Source organism: Podarcis gaigeae (assembly GCF_964106915.1).
Source record: "Podarcis gaigeae genome assembly, chromosome: 3".
Lineage (NCBI taxonomy): Eukaryota > Metazoa > Chordata > Lepidosauria > Squamata > Lacertidae > Podarcis > Podarcis gaigeae.
Genome location: NC_139680.1, coordinates 75,533,310 through 75,550,535, shown reverse-complemented (window position 1 = coordinate 75,550,535; position 17,226 = coordinate 75,533,310). Strand labels below are relative to the sequence as shown.

Sequence of the window (17,226 nt, the reverse complement as noted above, 5' to 3'; positions counted from 1 at the left end):
GCCATGTTTTCTTTTGCTTTTTAAAAAAAGAGCCTGAAAAGAGGTGGGACGTCTCTTTAAGTTATATTGCTGCTACTCACCCTCCAGAAGCTGCCCCATGTCTCCTCTCCCCACCTCACCCTGTTGACCTCCTCCAGCTGCTCCAAATGCATGTTTGTGGAGGAGAACATGCAGCTGGAGTCCTGAGAGATGGGGAGAAGCATGGTGAGAAAATTCCAATAGAAAAGTGGTGAAAGGGTTAAATACCCCTCTGAGATTACTTCTCTGCTCCAAATTGACTCCTCTGGAAGATGCATTGAAGTAGTTTTTAGGGTTGTAACTTGAAACTTCTCAATCATTGGAGGGACAACACTGGAGACCATTCTGTGTTGTCTTCTGCCATTGGAAGTAACATAGGGTAGGTAGCACAAGGGACTGGGCATTGGCTGTCATTGTGCCAAGGTAACGATGTTGCCACAGTGGTCCACCCAGTTGTATTTCTGCCTACCTTTCAGGGTGCCGTGAAAACACCCAGTGCGCTTTTGGGATGCATATTTACCAAATTTAACAATACCATGTTTCAGATGCTTTAAACTCATTGGAGGAAAACTGAGATAGAAATGTGAATAAATAAACATTTACTCTATGTATTTTATAAATTATAATTTTGTTTTTATTCTCGGGGGTGGGTGAGGATTGTTAGCCACTTTGAGAGCAAGCATGTTATTATGAAGTAAGAGTTTTTAAAGCTGATAGAGAATCAGAAGTCTTCTTTTTTCTTTTCTTTCTTTTAGTTCTTATGTTAAAAATGCTTGCTATTTGATGTTGATTTCTGTGTTTTTTATTTGTTTTTCAATAATAAAAATAGCTTTAAAAATAGAAAAGCTAGGTGCAGCAGGGGAAGTACCGGTACTTCCTATGAGTGGTGTGGACTCTTCTGTTTCAGTCATCAAATAAGGAATTAGACCCTGTGTTTCAGAACCAGAGCTGGGTGTGCATGACTCATTACGTGGCTGTGGTCTTGCATAGTGTAACTGTATTATGAGTTCTGGGTGGTGCTGAAACTCAACCACATTGGTGAACAGATAGCTTTTGTGCCACCCTGGCTGACATAACAAAAACACTGGCCTTAGTCCCTAGACCTGCCAAAGCTTGCTTGCCTCCACAACCTGACCCAGAGGTCTCTGGCAGACCTAGCCCTAAAGAGGAACATTGAGGTTTGGTAACTCCCTGGGTATATCTTGTAAGGTCACCTCCTTGACTTAAAAAATAATAATAATTTATTATTTATACCCCGCCCATCTGGCTGGGTTTCCCCAACCACTCTGGGTGGCTCCCAGCAGAATAATAATAATAATAATAATAATAATAATAATAAAGCAATAAAACTTTGAACATTAAAAACTTCCCTAAACATGGCTGCCTTCATATGTCTTTTAAAAGTCAGATAGTTGCTTATTTCCTTGACATCTGACGGGAGGGCGTTCCACAGGGTGGGTGCCACTACCGAGATGGCCCTCTGCCTGGTTCCTTGTAGCTTCACTTCTTGCAGTGAGGGAACCACCAGAAGGCCCTTGGAGCTGGACCTCAGTGTCTGGGCTGAACGATGGAGTTGGAGACGCTCCTTCAGGTATACTGGAAGTATACTGACTTCCTGCAGCCACTGATAAGATTCCTACAGCAACAGAGGGAATCCACCAGTGAATGATCAGGCCTTTCTGTGATAAGCACTGGCACATATATCTTATAGTTCTGACATGCCAGTTTTACAGTTTTCTTGTTCTAGTCTCTCACAATGAAATGGCTTGTCTGCCAAACAATCTCTCTCTCTCTCAACATTTGGCCTCTTCCTCATTAAGGGTCACTTATATTATGCTTTTGGGGCATAATATAATTTTATTCTCTCCTCCCACCCTATTTTAATGATGGATTTAATTTCCCATCTTAATAAGTGTGTAATTGGGCAAATGGTTCCCTTATTACTGAAGAATGGGCCTTTTGACTCCAGCAGATGCGTTTCCATTATTTCCTATAGTTGCTTGGTAACCTGTTGATTCGGCCTGTTCATCAGTTAGCACTTAGGGTTGGAAGAATTTAATAAATAAGAGATAAGGAGTTTGGCTGATGCATTGGCTGATGGCATCAAAAAGCCCATGAAGCCCTAGTACCAAGCTAGTCTTCTTGTGCCATTCTCCAAAAGGACCTCTCCAAACTCAGTGAATGGACAATAAAATGGCAAGTGTAAGGTGATGCATGTTGGGTCAAAAAATAATCATCTTTATTTCACATATATGCTTATGGGATCTAAACTGGAAGTGACAGACCAGGAATGAGACATTGGGATCATAGTTAGCTACCTTGACGAGGTTGTTGACCCAGTTTGTGGTAGCTGTGCCAAAGGCAAATTCCATGCTAGGGATCATTCAGAAAGGCATTTGAAAACATATCATTATGCCATTATACAAATCTTTGGTGCAGCCAGATTTGGAATATTGTGGTAAGCTCTGGTCACCTCACCTCAAAAAGTATATTATAGAGCTGGAACAGGTTCAGAAAAGGGCAACCAAAATGCTGAAAGCCCTAAACGGCCTCAGTCCAGTATACCTGAAGGAGCGTCTCCACCCCCATCGTTCTGCCCTGACACTGAGGCCCTGTTTAGGGAAGCTTTTAATGTTTGACCGACTATTGTATTTTAATATTTTGTTGGAAGCTGCCCAGTGTGGCTGGAGAAACCCAGCCAGATGAGTGGGGTATAAATAATAAATGATGATGATGATGATGATGATGATGAAAGGGATGGAGCAGCTCCCCTATGAGGAAAGGTTGCAATGTTTGGGACTTGTTGGTTTAAAGAAAAGGTGACCGAGAGGCAACATGATGGAAGTTTTTAAAATTACTCAAGCCTGGAGAAAGTGGATTGTGATCCCCCACACCATAACACTAGAATTTGTGGACATCAAATGAAGCTGAACATTGGAAAGTTCAGGACAGATTAAAGAAAGTGCTTCTTCACACAACACATAGTCAAACTATGGAACTCGCTGCCACGGGAATTGGCAATGGCCACCAACTTGGATAGCTTTTGAAAGAGGATTAGACAAATTTATGGAGGGAGAGGGCTGTTGAGGGTCACTAGCCACAATGGCCGTCCTCTCCCTCTACGATTGGAGACAGCAGTTCTTCTGAATTCCAGTAACTGGAAGCTCTTGCGCTTGAATCCTGATTACTGATTTCCCACAGGCATTTGGCCACTGTGAGAACAGGTTGCTGGGCTAGATGGGTCAATGGCCTGATCCAGCAGGATCTTCTTATGTTCTTACATGCAAATATGTACTCATAATAGAGCTCATATACCTGTTCAATAGCTGCTCAAGAGAGGAGTGCAAATGAATGCCAGCATAAGCACATGATTCATCCAGCGGATTTGTCTCACCACCACGTTTATTTTAATTTTATGCTAGACAGCTTGATATCTTCTTTTGTTTTCTGTTGGAAAGGTGCATGTCATTAGAATCCCTTAGGGACGTCATATTACAAATCGTTGTTAACTGCCTAGAATAAGAAAACCTTCCTTTTCCCCACTCCGCCTTAATTCTCTCAGTGTGAAGGCCTAGTGGGCCTTCCTGGGTCAATGTTTACAAAGCTGGATGTTTGCCCAGTACTGAGCCATGCAAGAACTGGCAACTTGTAAGAAAGGAGTCAAGTAACAGTGTGCCAGGTGCTGTATAGTAAAATGCGAAAGTTCGCACAAGCTGACTTTTGCTCCCCCGGCCCATTTATTTTCATTTTCATGGCAGATTAGAATAAAAAATGTAGCCTGCCCAGTCTGCTTAAGTAACACATGGTTTATTCACAGGGGAAATTGCCAGAAATAACAAAGTGTCCCCCTGCCCCACCATAAGAAGCAGGACAAACAATCTGTGTGCAATTTGAGACCCAATTTTCTACAGCCTCCCTACGGCCCTGTTAACATAGCTGTCTGATTGCTTTTTTCTTGAACTGGAACTATGACCCGACAGGAGGCGCCTCCCCCTCCTTTTTCCCATGGATTTCAGATCAGATTTTTGTTGGATTTCTCATGATACGGCTCCAGCATAACTGACTTTGCAGCAGTTTACATGCTGTCCTGACACAATATGCTCCCTTCTGCCTGCTACATATTTGAAATTGGAAACAAGATAAGCGATTTCCCTCTGGCTTGTGTCAGATTGGCTCATAAACCAACCAAGACGCTTCTCCAAATATCTGAACACTCAACCCCCTCCCTCTTTTCTTCAACTGGTGTTCTAGCAGCAGCAAGGAGAGGAGATGGAGGGAGGTCTTCCCACTTCTGGTGTGCTCCACCCCATAAGGCCTTGCAATAGTTCATGGGAAGGATAGTTTTCTCAATGTATACTGACCTTGCAGTCACATATGCACCTCACATTTGTACTAATTGGCCATCAGCTCTGTATCTAGTCTTATATCCATGGGCCAACCACTCCTGAACAAGTTGTCCCTCTTATATGTCTACATAAACATCCAATCATTTCATTGCATCTTGACACTAAAAAGCTTCTACTCTTTGAGCTCTGTACTAGCCCACTAGGATGTTGACCCCATAGTGTAGGGAATAAGAGCAAGGCAGTCTCCAGAGTTCACGAGGGTGTAATCGTTTCTTCACCAAATTGTATTTTTATTTAGACCATAGATCAAGCAATTATTACAGTTTCACATAACAATATTCAATACATTTATAGTATAGCCTTTTCATGTGGCAACTAATAAGATAATATCAACAGCAACAAAGGAGGAATGTGTAGGTAACAGCTTCAGTGGAGTCCCAACAGTTTCCCCAAATCCCTTTCTTGATTTTGTACTCTTATGACATAATTTTTTTTCCAGGTGCAGGCAATAATCTAATTTTCTGCCTCTCTGCATGTTTAATTTCAGGATTTTTATTTTGCTTTCCTGCCATTTCCCTTCTTGGCCTTTTCCCACAAATCAACACTTTCTGCATATATCTCCTTGAACAAATTGATATGCTGCTGTTTGGAGGTTCTGGTAAGTAACTTATATTGTGTAGATAATGCCTGCACGCGACAACTCTCTCTCTTCATGATCATCAACACGGATAAATATGGCGACCAGAAAACCTTTGGTGTTGCCTCTTTGGTAGCAATGCAGCCATCCATCCATCCATGGAAGAGGTTGGGACACCGGGGTCTGATGGCACTTTCTTCCATCTGTGTTCCATTGAGCAACCAGTCAGGTGCACTAAATGCACATAGTTCCAGCCTACAGCAGCCTTAGTGAGTTTCTGGGAGATTGGGGAGAAGTGATGTTAAACAAGGCCCTTTTCCTCAATCACGGTTCTTCCTCTAGCCCAGCCTTTCTCAACCTGTGGGTCCCCAGATGTTGTTGAACTACAACTCCCATCACCTCTAGCTAGCAAGGCCAGAGCTCAGGCATGATGGGAGTTGTAGTCCAACAACATCTGGGGACCCACAGGTTGAGAACCACTGCCTAGCCTCTCCATGCCTCTCCTCTTCAACTGTTTTACTATCCCATCACAGGTCTCGCTGTTGTGGGCAGGCACTGTGGTGTGGCGGAGCTGCCTGAGGCTGCCCACAGCCATGTCCTGTTCAGCAATCACTTGGATATGTGTTGAATTAGTAATGCTTCAGGTTGTCATTTTGGTCTCTCCAGGTCCAATAACTTATTCGATTTTTTTGACTTGGGCAAACCCTTGTCATAAGTGGCAGGAATCTGTCAAAGAATCATAGAATTGGAGAGTTGGAAGGGACCCTGAGGATCATCTGGTCCGACCCTCTGCAATGCAAAAATATGCAGCTGTCCAATGTGGGAATTGAACTTGCAGCCTTGGCATTATCAGTGCCACACTCTAACCAACCGAGCTATCCATGACATATTTTAATTTTAATTTTTGTATTTCAGCTGCTGCCGGGATGATCTCTTCGCTGTACAGTATTTCTCGGAGCTTCATAGTTGTGATTGTCCTGTACGCATTCTGTTTCAATGCAGTAAAGGTAAGAAGGGAAGTGATTCTGGTGGCAAAACAGGGCAGCTGCTACTGTGGTTCCAGTCTCAGTTTCTCTGTTTCCTTCTGTCTACAGACCTGTATAGATAATGCTCAGATTTGCAATATTTTCCCTCCTTGCAAAAAAAGGGGGAAAGTTTGTAAAACTTGGTGTATTGTGCATATATGCTTCATCATAACTGATGAAGACCCTGCATCATAACTTACGTTTGTGGAACATAAATGTGGAAGGAAGGCCACTGTGCAAGTGGAGCATCTCTTGTGAAAAATGAAAAAGGAGAATTTAAAATGGAAGGAGCTGGGAAATATTGTATGCGATTATGGAGGAGAGAACGAAAATCTTAATGCTAACACATTAATCAGCTGCTTTGTATAGTTTTGTGCTTTCCGAGGGTTAACTGAACTTGCAAATCACCTTTGGTAAATAGCGTTAAGGACAATCCTTTTAAACATGTTCTGCCATTTGCACATCTTTTCACAGCACCATCAACTAAATTACAGCAGGCAGGTGGCTTTGTAGATAAGCAATCTTGCCCATAGGCTCGACTTCATACTGCTTTGAAATGTGCTCATAATGCTACCCTGAAGTTGGAGTGCGCTGCAAAAGATTTACAAGATATCTCCTTCAAATTACACATATTAACTGCAGACTTTCTGTTCACACAGGAAAATTATGCCTCATTTGAATTTTTATGACCCTGTTCTTTTTGAAGATACTCCTAAAGCAGAAAAATTAGGCATGCAAAAATGATATTACTTATCTCACCTTCTAACCTTAGTCCACTCTGGATTTGGAATTTTCAAACCTCTTTATGGTGTGTGAAGTGAAGGCCTGTGTGAGCCTGATTTCCTTTCTAAAAATGACTTTCATTTCCATTTCAGGGCATTCTTGTAGTGGAGTGGTGCATGCTCCAAATTCAGTAGAAAGGGCACTCAGATTTCATAGTGCTTTCCCTCCTGCTTTGCTTGTGGTCTGCATAGATAGAATATAATCAGAAATACACACACACACAAACACTTTCTCCACACAAAGATTGCTTGTCCTATTGATCAGTGCAAGTGGTCATAGAGAACTGAAAAATGATAAGTAAGAAGGAAACATTTTGGATGTGTTTTAATTGTTGTAACTCACCTTGGGAACTTAGGGTAAAGGGCAGGCAATAAATTGTAATAATAACAAACAAATAAACAAAATAAATAATAATAAATGAACCAAGCAGATGTGGAACACAAGAATTAATATATATTTGGGTGCGCGTGCACACACATACACATCCCTTGTCATATAGCATTTTGCTGCTTGTGAAATGTAAAACCCAATGTGTTTAAAGCACACAAAACACAATTTCATGCAGTTCCCAGGATTATTGGGGAGGGGGATGTGCTTTAAATGTGTGGCATGCATGCAACTTAGGTGATTGCAACCTCAATACAATTCAACATCACATCCTCTCCAGTGTGGTGTAGTGGTTAAAAATGGTGGACTCGTAATCTGGGGAACTGGGTTCGCGTCTCCGCTCCTCCACATGCAGCTGCTGGGTGACCTTGGGCCAGTCACACTTCTCTGAAGTCTCTCAGCCTCACTCACCTCACAGAGTGTTTGTTGTCAGGGAGGAGGGGAAAGGAGATTGTTAGCCGCTTTGAGACTCCTTAGGGTAGCGATAAAGCGGGATATCAAATCCAAATTCCTCCTCCTCCTCTTCTTCTTCTCTCTTGTAAATTATCCTTTTTGAAACGCCTACTTTATAATGGCCACTTCTTTCATTTTTTTTAAAATGATATTTATTCAAAGTTTCAAAAATACAAGAAAAAAGAAAAAATAAGAAAAAGAAGAGGTACATAAAAGAAAACAACAACAACAATATAACAACATCACACAAAAAGAGAATACAAATCCCATATTACATCTTTTCATTTGCTTATTTCCTTGACCTCCTCACACCTCCCTTTTTGTATTCTAACTTAATTCGTTGTTTCAGCAAATTCTTTCCATCTTTCTCAATTCTTATTTAAGTAATTTATCTTAACAGCCTAGCCTATTAGTTAACTCAGCAAATCCTTTCCATCTTTCACCATATTCTGTTATTCAATTTACCTTAATTTATTTAACCTTATCTTACCATAATAAACCTTAAAAATCTAAATTAAAAACATATTTATACATAACTCCTTATATCCTTTCTACTAAAGCCAGATAATTCCATTCCAACATTTCCCCTAATATTTCATTAGTTTTACACTAATTCCAAAAATAAAAAAAATCCTTTTATAATTCTAATTTTTTTTCTTCTAATTTTTATTCTTCCTGGTCTCGGGTTTTGTCAGTCCTTACTGTCCATTCCATCCAGTCCATCAACCTGGTGATCTTATGTTCGAGGCCCTTAAGTCTCTTCTATGCCCCTTCTGCAGATTTTCTTGTTGTTTATGCTTACACTTTTCCTTGTCTTTTGTTGGTCTCTTTCTTAATTTCTTCCCTTTCTCCTTGAGAAGTAGGTCTCTGGGGGATTCCAACCAATAGTTGTCTCCATCTTCCCTCATCAGGCTAGCCCTTTCCCCACAGTCCCACTCCCCGCCATCATCATTGTAATCCGAAAAGTAGTTATCAAAAAAATGGTTATCAGCATGTTTCAGAGTCCCACCAAAGTTAAGAGCCTCCTTAGCTCCAGACTCTCTCAGGCCCACTCCAAGTTCAATCTTCCAAAACAGCGGCTTATACTCCTGCAGGGCTTCGGGTCTCTCCATTTGTATTGCTTGAGGTGCGATCGCAGCCTCCTCCATCTTCATCTCCCCTTGCACTTGCCCAGTCGAATCAGTTTCCTGAGCTGGTCGCTGTATAATTTCTGTGACCGTATTTCCTGTTGATCCATATTCACTGACTACAGCAGTCATCAAGTCCAACTTCTTATTCATCAAATCCGTCTTCTCATGCAACTGCTCCAGCAAAGCATTTGTCTTACAAAAGGCAGTCACCAAAACTTCCTCCCAACACATTTCTATTCAAGGTCAAACGACTGGTCCCACGATCCCAATCTCGCAGCTGTAAGGTCTCCAAGTAAACTGCAGCAACAAATTGACAAGCACCCTCTAGGGGACACGATTTCTATTTGTATCCATCTTTTTGAGACATATCCAACAAAAGAAAGTTACTTTCAATTTTCAAATAGAAAATAGGGTATGCAATTTTCAAATAGAAAATAGGGGGGGGGGTGCTATGAGTCCTCCGCTTCCCCTGCCGAGCGAAGCCGCATGCCATTCGACGGAGAGCGCTGACTTCTTCCATTGAAAATTTGGCCTTAAAAGAATAACCCGTGAGTAATTGGAACTTGGATTAAAAAGGGGAATTATTTTTTTTTAATTCGGAGCGAGCGGGGGAGGTGCAAAAAGGAAGTCAGCCTCCCCCCTGTTGTAGAGGAGTTAAAGCAAAGGATTTGACAACTAAGATCGAGTGCAACCTTATTTTGAGAAAGTTATTAATTTCGCGATGGAAAATTATAAGACTGGGCTGGAGGAGAAAAGTGGAATGTGAATTAATATGCAACCCCCCCGAACCCCGGGAGCGATCCGTGAGAGCGCCGGGAGAGGAGAAATAGAGGTTTTGACAGCTGTCAAAGGAGCTGTCAAAGCGGAAGAACAAAAAGAGAACTTTGTTACAAGGACTTTGCCGGTTACATTTGTTACAAATTGGATATAAATTGTTTAAAACAAGGAATAACAAGTTACTTTGACTGTTGGGTGTGATCTGGAAGGAAACTGAGTTACTATAATCCCTCTAGAGGAGCTGTGGGACACTACAAGTATTGCTGGCATGGAATTTGAATAGGATTTTTTATCTCCTGGGAAACTGCAGAAATGGAACACTATTTTGTCTACAGAGGTCTATACACTAAAGGAGACAATAGATTTATCTATTGAAGAATGGAAGGGACTTGACGTAATGTTTTGTTCCTGAATAACAAAGCCTCTGCAGAGGAATTAGAAGCTTTTGGAATTAGAACATTTGTGCAGGAGAGCAGGGGGAAAAAATGGAGGAGAGAAATCAACAAGAACAACAAGAATAACAAGAACTGGATAAAGTTGGAAGTGGGAACATTTGGGACATCCAGATTTGAAAGGTCTAAAGAAATAAAATTGGAGTTTTTACTCTTAAATACAAAGATCTGGATGGAAAAAATGGACCTTTTTGAGACAGACTCCTTCCAAGATTGGACATTCGAAACAAAAAATGACCAAAAGACGGCAAAGACTATTAAAAAGACGGCAAAGCGGACTTGTGAAGGACTATGGCTTAGGTGTGGGAGCTCCAGGACGACAGTAGACATTGATGGACATTGTGAACGCAACCGGGAAAGGGGGGAGGGAAATTTGGAATCCAAAGGGTGTTAAATTATATCTTATTCTTTTTCTTTATTTTTTTATTCTAATCTGTACTGCATATTAAAGAGGGGAACTCGTGGAAGGGAACAGGTCGATTTTAGGGGATGGGAAATGTGATGGGATAGTGAGCTGCTTGTGCGTAAAAGCTTGATCCCTCTGGGGTTTGGCTGGTCATCCAAACCGAGGCACTAACGGAGCCCCCAAAGCATGACTCCGTCAGTCGCTGGTAGAATCTGACAGTGGGCGTCTACGGAATTTACGCCAACATAAAAGCTGTTTGACGGACATGCGCCTTCGTGACTCTCTGCGTGACAGTTTCCGGCGAAGGGTGGTAGTTCCTAATGGGGGTCTTGTTACCTCTTCGCTATTCTCACTAGAAGTATCCCAGAGCCTCCCCTCCGCTGTGACTCCTGCACTCCCCCTGCTGGTTCCTTCCTCTGCTGCAGATTCTCTCCTATTCTCCTGGAGCCTGTCCACCACCTGTCCCTCCGATGGCAGTTCCCTGACATCCACCTCCCCCCCAGGGCCCCCTTCACCCCCTCCCGCCTCCTCTCCCACTGACGGTGAGGGCGGAAAGCCCCTGAAGGAACTCTCCTCGTCGTCCGAGGATTCAAACACTTCTAGCCACGGCGTACCGTCTCTCTCCCCGTCTTCCTCTTCTTCGTCGGAGTCGGCTTCCTCACCCACCCCTGACTCTGGGAACCCTTCAAACTCTCCTTCCTCATCGGTGGTCCCAAAGTGTTCCCTTCTAAATCGTGCCACGGGTTGCGGTTTTCTTGGGAAACGCTGATGAAATGTTTCTATTAAGACCTCGTCATTGACTACCTCTGCTGGTACCCAAGTGTTTTCCGACTCTACTTCCCCCTCCCATTCTACCAGATATTCCACCTGATTCCCCTTCCACCTGGAATCAATGATTCCTGCCACGTTCATGTCGCGCTCTCTCTCTTCTATCACGGGCGTTTGGGTGGCCTCTCTCTCACGCTCCCCCCACTCACGTCCCTCTCGGTACGGCGACAGTAATGACCTGTGAAATACTGGGTGTAATTTCATGTGACTGGGCAGCCTGAGTTTGAATGCTACTGGGTTGACCTGCTGTATGACCTCAAAGAGTCCCAATCTTTTGGGTCTCAATTTCTTACTCCCGCCCTTGAACGGTAGTCCTTGGGTGGATAACCACACCCGGTCTCCCACCCTTATAGTTTCACCTTCCCTCCTATTTCTGTCTGCTTGCTTCTTATATTCTTCCTTGGCTTTCTCTAAGTTAAGTTGAAGCTGACGGTGGATCGCTTCCATCTCTTCAAAAAAATATTCCGCCGCCGGCACGCTCCACCTCTCCCCTCCCTCTCCTGGGAATGCCCGGGGGTGACACCCATAATTTGCCAGAAAGGGACTCATCCCTGTGGACACGTTCTCCGCGTTGTTGTAGGCAAATTCTGCTAGAGGTAACTTATCCACCCAATCATTTTCTCTGTCTTTTACATAACACCTCAGGTATTGTTGTAAAATCCCGTTTGCCCTTTCCGCTTGCCCATTTGTTTCTGGGTGCCGGGCAGTTGAGAAATTGAGTTCTACGTGCAGTAAGCTCATAAGTTTCCTCCAGAACCTGGAAGTAAATTGTTTCCCTCTGTCGCTCAAAACCCTCAAGGGGGCGCCATGCAACCTAAAAATATGTTCTACAAACAACTTGGCGGTTTCCTCCGCTGTGACCGCATGTGAACAAGCTATAAAATGACACATCTTGGTTAATAGATCTACCACCACCATGACAGCTGTTTTGCCTTTGGATTTTGGCAGGTCCGTCATAAAATCTATGGATACTGCCTCCCATGGCCTTTCTGGAGTGGGTAAGGGTTGTAATAGCCCCGCTGGCGCCACCCTCTCTCCTTTCACTCGCTGGCACCTGTCGCAACCCCTGACATATTCCCGTACGTCCTCCCTCACCTTGGACCACCAAAACTCCCTGGTAACCAACCACATGGTTTTGTGCTGTCCAAAATGTCCCGCTGTGGGGCTGTCATGCAACTGCTTGAGTACTCTGCCCCTCAGTTCCCCATCGGGTATGTACAGTGCCCCTTTGTAATACAACGTTCTTTTCTTCAAACCCCCCTGTGTTCTCCTCTGTCCTCCTGAGTTCTCTGAGTTTCTCTTGGGCGTATTCATCGTTCTCAGTACCCTCTATCAGTTCCCTCTGCCCCACCAATGCCGCCCCACACACCCAGCGGTCTTCAGGGATTACATGCCTTGTCTCAGGCGCTCCCTCCCCCTCTAAGTACTCAGGTTTCCTGGAAAGAGCGTCCGCCCTCACGTTCTCGGAGCCGGGCACGTAACGAATCTCAAAGTGGAATTTGGAGAACTCCTGGGCCCATCGCACTTGTCTCTGGTTCAGCACTCGGGCTGTTCTCCAGTATTCCAGATTCTTGTGGTCAGTTCGGACTTGAACCTTGTGCTGCGCCCCAATCAGCAAGTGCCACCATTTCCGGAATGCTTCATGAATGGCGAGCAGTTCTCGGTCGTATACTGTGTAGTTCCTCTCGGATTTGTTCAACTTCCGCGAGAAGAATGCACACGGTCTCCATTCAGACGTATCTTTTCCCGGCTGGAGAAGAACGGCCCCCACCGCTCGGTCTGACGCGTCAGTCTCCACTCTCATTGGTTGTTGTAGATCCACGTGCAAAAGTTGCTCTTCTGACGCAAACGCCTGCTTTAAACGTTCGAACGCCCGCTGCGCTTCTTCCGTCCAAACAAATTTCTTTTTGCTACTAAGACAATCCGTGATGGGCGCTGTTAAATGGGCAAAGTTTTTGATGAACTTCCTATAGAAGTTTCCGAAGCCCAGGAACCTTTGCACGTCCTTCTTGGTCTTTGGTGTTTTCCATTCCAGTACCGCTTGAACCTTGCTGGGATCCATGGCCAATCCCTTGTCAGACAACCGGTACCCCAGGAATTCCACCTCCCTGGTATGAAACTGACACTTCTCCAGTTTCACCCACAGCCGGTTTTCTCGCAGCTTGCTCAGTACCTCTCTTACATCTCGCACATGCTGCTCCTCATTCTCTGAGTACACCAGAACGTCATCTACGAACGCTACGCAGTTCTTGTACAGCAGTGGCCCCAGGACGTGATTCATGAATGATTGAAAGCAGGCGGAGCCCGCTTGTAATCCGAAAGGCATAACCCGGTACTCAAAAGCCCCCAAGGGGGTGAACATAGTGGTCTTCCACTCATCCCCCTTTCTCACACGTATCAAGTTATATGCCCCCCTAAGGTCCAGCTTGGTAAAAATTTTCCCTTTTCTCACCCTGTTAGAATGTCATCAATTCTAGGCATAGGGAAAGTCACTGGTTCTGACACTGCATTTAGGGCCCTGAAATCACATACAAGCCTGGGCTTGCCCGTGTTTTTTTTGTCCACAAAGAACACTGGGCTGCCCCCCACCGCTCGTGACTCTCTGATGAAACCTCGCTTGAGGTTCTTGTCAATGAACTCCCTTAACTCCTGCATCTCACTGTCTGACATTGCATACAGCTTGCCCACTGGCAATTGTGCTCCTGGGAGTAAGTTAATTTGACAGTCAAAGGGTCTGTGCGGGGGCAGTTTATCTGCTTCTTTTTCGCTGAATACGTCAATCAAGTCAGCGTATTGTGGTGGCACCCTCCCCTTGTCCATCACTTCCATCCCTGCTAGAGTGGCCCTGGCCCCTGCCTGAGCCTCTCCCTCCTTGCAGTGTTCTAGGCAATGTGCTGATCCAAAGGAAACCACTCTCTGATGCCAGCCTACTAGCGGATCGTGTAGTGCCAGCCAGCTCATTCCCAAGATAATAGGAGCTCCTCCCAAGGTGGCTACGTTAAACGCTATCAGTTCTGTGTGTCTTGCCACCCTCATTATCATTGGTACAGTTTGTTGGTTCACTTCTCCTCCCAACAGCTCCCTCCCATCAATCGTGGTAACCTGCAAAGGCTTACTTAATGGGATAGTCTGTATCTGGTGTTCAGCTGCAAACTCCTTACTCATGAAATTACATGAGCTACCTGAATCCAATAGCGCTTTTATCTTCAGTGGGTGTCCGTTTGCCAGTTCCAGCAACACCTCTATCACAAGCGCTGGTCTTGGAGGTTCCGGCGTGGGCACATTCACTACTCCCTGGCCTGGCTGCTGTGCCCTGATGTTGGCAACCAGGCGTTGGCTTTTACTTGCTCCGTGATTTCTTCTTCCTCCTTCCCCCCAACAGTTCCCGCCATCCCTTGCCATTCCTTCCTTTGCGGACAGACTCTGGCAAAGTGACCTGGCTGTTGGCAGAGATAGCATCTCTTGCCGCTCTTTCCCTCCTTCTTCCGCCCTTCACTGGTGTTTGAAACTGCGCGCGCGCGCGCTGTTCCAAGTTCCATCGGCTCTGCTGGCGGGAAAGGCTGCTCCGGAATCTCTGGAATGCGGAAGTCCTTCCAACGTTCCCCCTTTCCTTCCCGCTTTTCCATAGCTCTAGCCTCCTGGCGTGCTCCTATGGACAGCGCTGATTTAGTCAGCTGATCCATAGACTCCGCCCTAGGCGCCCGGGAAAGTTCATCTTTCACTGCCGGAGAGAGACCTTCTTCAAACAGCATTTGAATAGGTTCACTAGCAATGTCCCACCCTAGTCTATGAATCAGCATGGTGAACTCAGTCCAGTACTCACGTACAGATCGGCTCCCCTGTTTACACGCCATTAACTGTCTGCGCACCACCCCCTGCTCGATCTCGCTGGAAAACATCAAGTCCATGGCGCGAAAAAACTTCATAGTGTCCTTTAAGATTTCATTATTGGCTGCCATCAGGGGCCGAACCCAGTCCTTCGCCCCTCCCTCTAGATGGCCAATCACGTACGCCACTCTAGAGTTCTCATCGGGGAAGTCATCAAACAGTAGATTGAGAGCATATTGCATCTCTGTCCTAAAGGCTTGATAGTTCCTGGGATCCCCCCCAAATTTCTGCACCAATCCAGGCACCCGTCTGGCAAGTGGGGTGGTTTTCCCTTTATCCGCATCTTGAGCCCTCCTCTCCTCGAGCCTCGCCGTTTGCAGCGCCAGCTGGACCTCCAACGCCCTGTACCTTTCTTCCAGGCTTGGACCTGCTCCAGCTCCAGCTCCTGCTCCTCCGGTTCCAGCTGGTTCGCTCATGATGCCCTCTGCTTGCACAAGCTGCTTTCAAAGACTGTCAGATTGCTGTGATGGGATAGTGAGCTGCTTGTGCGTAAAAGCTTGATCCCTCTGGGGTTTGGCTGGTCATCCAAACCGAGGCACTAACGGAGCCCCCAAAGCATGACTCCGTCAGTCGCTGGTAGAATCTGACAGTGGGCGTCTACGGAATTTACGCCAACATAAAAGCTGTTTGACGGACATGCGCCTTCGTGACTCTCTGCGTGACAGTTTCCGGCGAAGGGTGGGAGTTCCTAACGGGGGTCTTGTTACCTCTTCGCTATTCTCACTAGAAGTATCCCAGAGCCTCCCCTCCGCTGTGACTCCTGCACTCCCCCTGCTGGTTCCTTCCTCTGCTGCAGATTCTCTCCTATTCTCCTGGAGCCTGTCCACCACCTGTCCCTCCGATGGCAGTTCCCTGACAGGAAAATATTTTTAAATTGGGTCAATGATAATAAGTTTAAAATTGGGGGTAAGACTTTGTTGAATTTATTTGAAAGAATTGGAATACAAGAGGGGGAGGGGAGGGGAAGTCCTGGAAAGATGCCAATGAAAATAAGGTCTTAAATTTGGATGTTTTTCTTCTTTTTGTTATATTTGAAAATCTTTAATAAATATTATTTTTTAAAAAATGAAATGGGAATGGATTGAAGCTGGAACCTTCCTCATGCAGCATGTCTTCTCTGTCACTGTTCTGTTCTGTGGCGCAGCCCGAGTTTGCATTTCCCTCAGAAGCACTGAAAGACCTTTTGGGCAACTGCCTGGCTTCAGAAGGCAGTGACTTGCATCAAAGTTGTCAGATGGGAGTTGTGTTGCCTGTGAGGGAATAAGTAGTAAGGTGGAGACTCAAACCTGCCCACCCCCTGAATCCAAAGGAAGGCCTAGCTAGCATCTTCGTTGCAGGATCTACCAGGAGAAGACCAGCACTGTCCATCAACTACATAATAGGACCCCATTCCAGTTTTAACTTGGGCTGTTCCTTAGCCTTTGACTCTCTCAAAATTAGCCCCCCAAATCAATGGGAAGTAGGCTTATTTGTGGCATGATCCAACATGGAGTTAAGATAATACCCCATGAAGTCACTGATACCATTAAAATAATTCCCTTGTATCCTCCTGGTTATGGTTTTTCCTACTTTACAAATGTTTATTATTCATGTCCAGCCACTTATTTTACAGTAAGTCTACACTGGAAACTGATTTGCTATCCCTGTTTTTTAGTGGCAGTACATGTGCCGGGGTGTATTCTGTGCATATGTTCTCAGGCGCATTGAAGTACAAAATTGATTTACAGGCTCCTATAGCTAATTACTGTTCAAGGCTATCTTAACAGGTGGAATTGGTATATTTAAATTCTCTCACACCCATTGATTATATTAATGAGGCATGAAGTGCTTTGTGAGGCCCACTTTTTAGTACCAGTAACTTAATCCACACACCCATAACTTTGACTAATTTGTCTTAATTAACATTTCTGAGCGGCAAACTCTACAACGTAAAGGTAATCTTCAAACAGCTAGAATTCTCGGTAGATTTTTAAAACACAACTTGATATCCACAGAAGCACGTATAAAAGAAATCCATGATTCCATTACATTCTGTTCATAGAGTCGAGAGAAAAACATGATCTGTATTTACAAATACTTCAGAATATGTGAGGCAG

General features: G+C 44.7%; 1 protein-coding gene across 1 annotated transcript in view; it reads left to right on the top strand.

Moving 5' to 3' along the window:
• The window catches only part of PCNX2 (pecanex 2), a 133,395-nt gene that overhangs the window by 38,073 nt on the left and 78,096 nt on the right, over positions 1-17,226 (top strand). The window contains exons 15-16 of the mRNA XM_083731981.1: positions 4,912-5,022; positions 5,917-6,008. Of these exons, the coding sequence (XP_083588107.1) occupies positions 4,912-5,022; positions 5,917-6,008 (203 nt within the window). The remainder of the gene's footprint in view (positions 1-4,911; positions 5,023-5,916; positions 6,009-17,226) is intronic.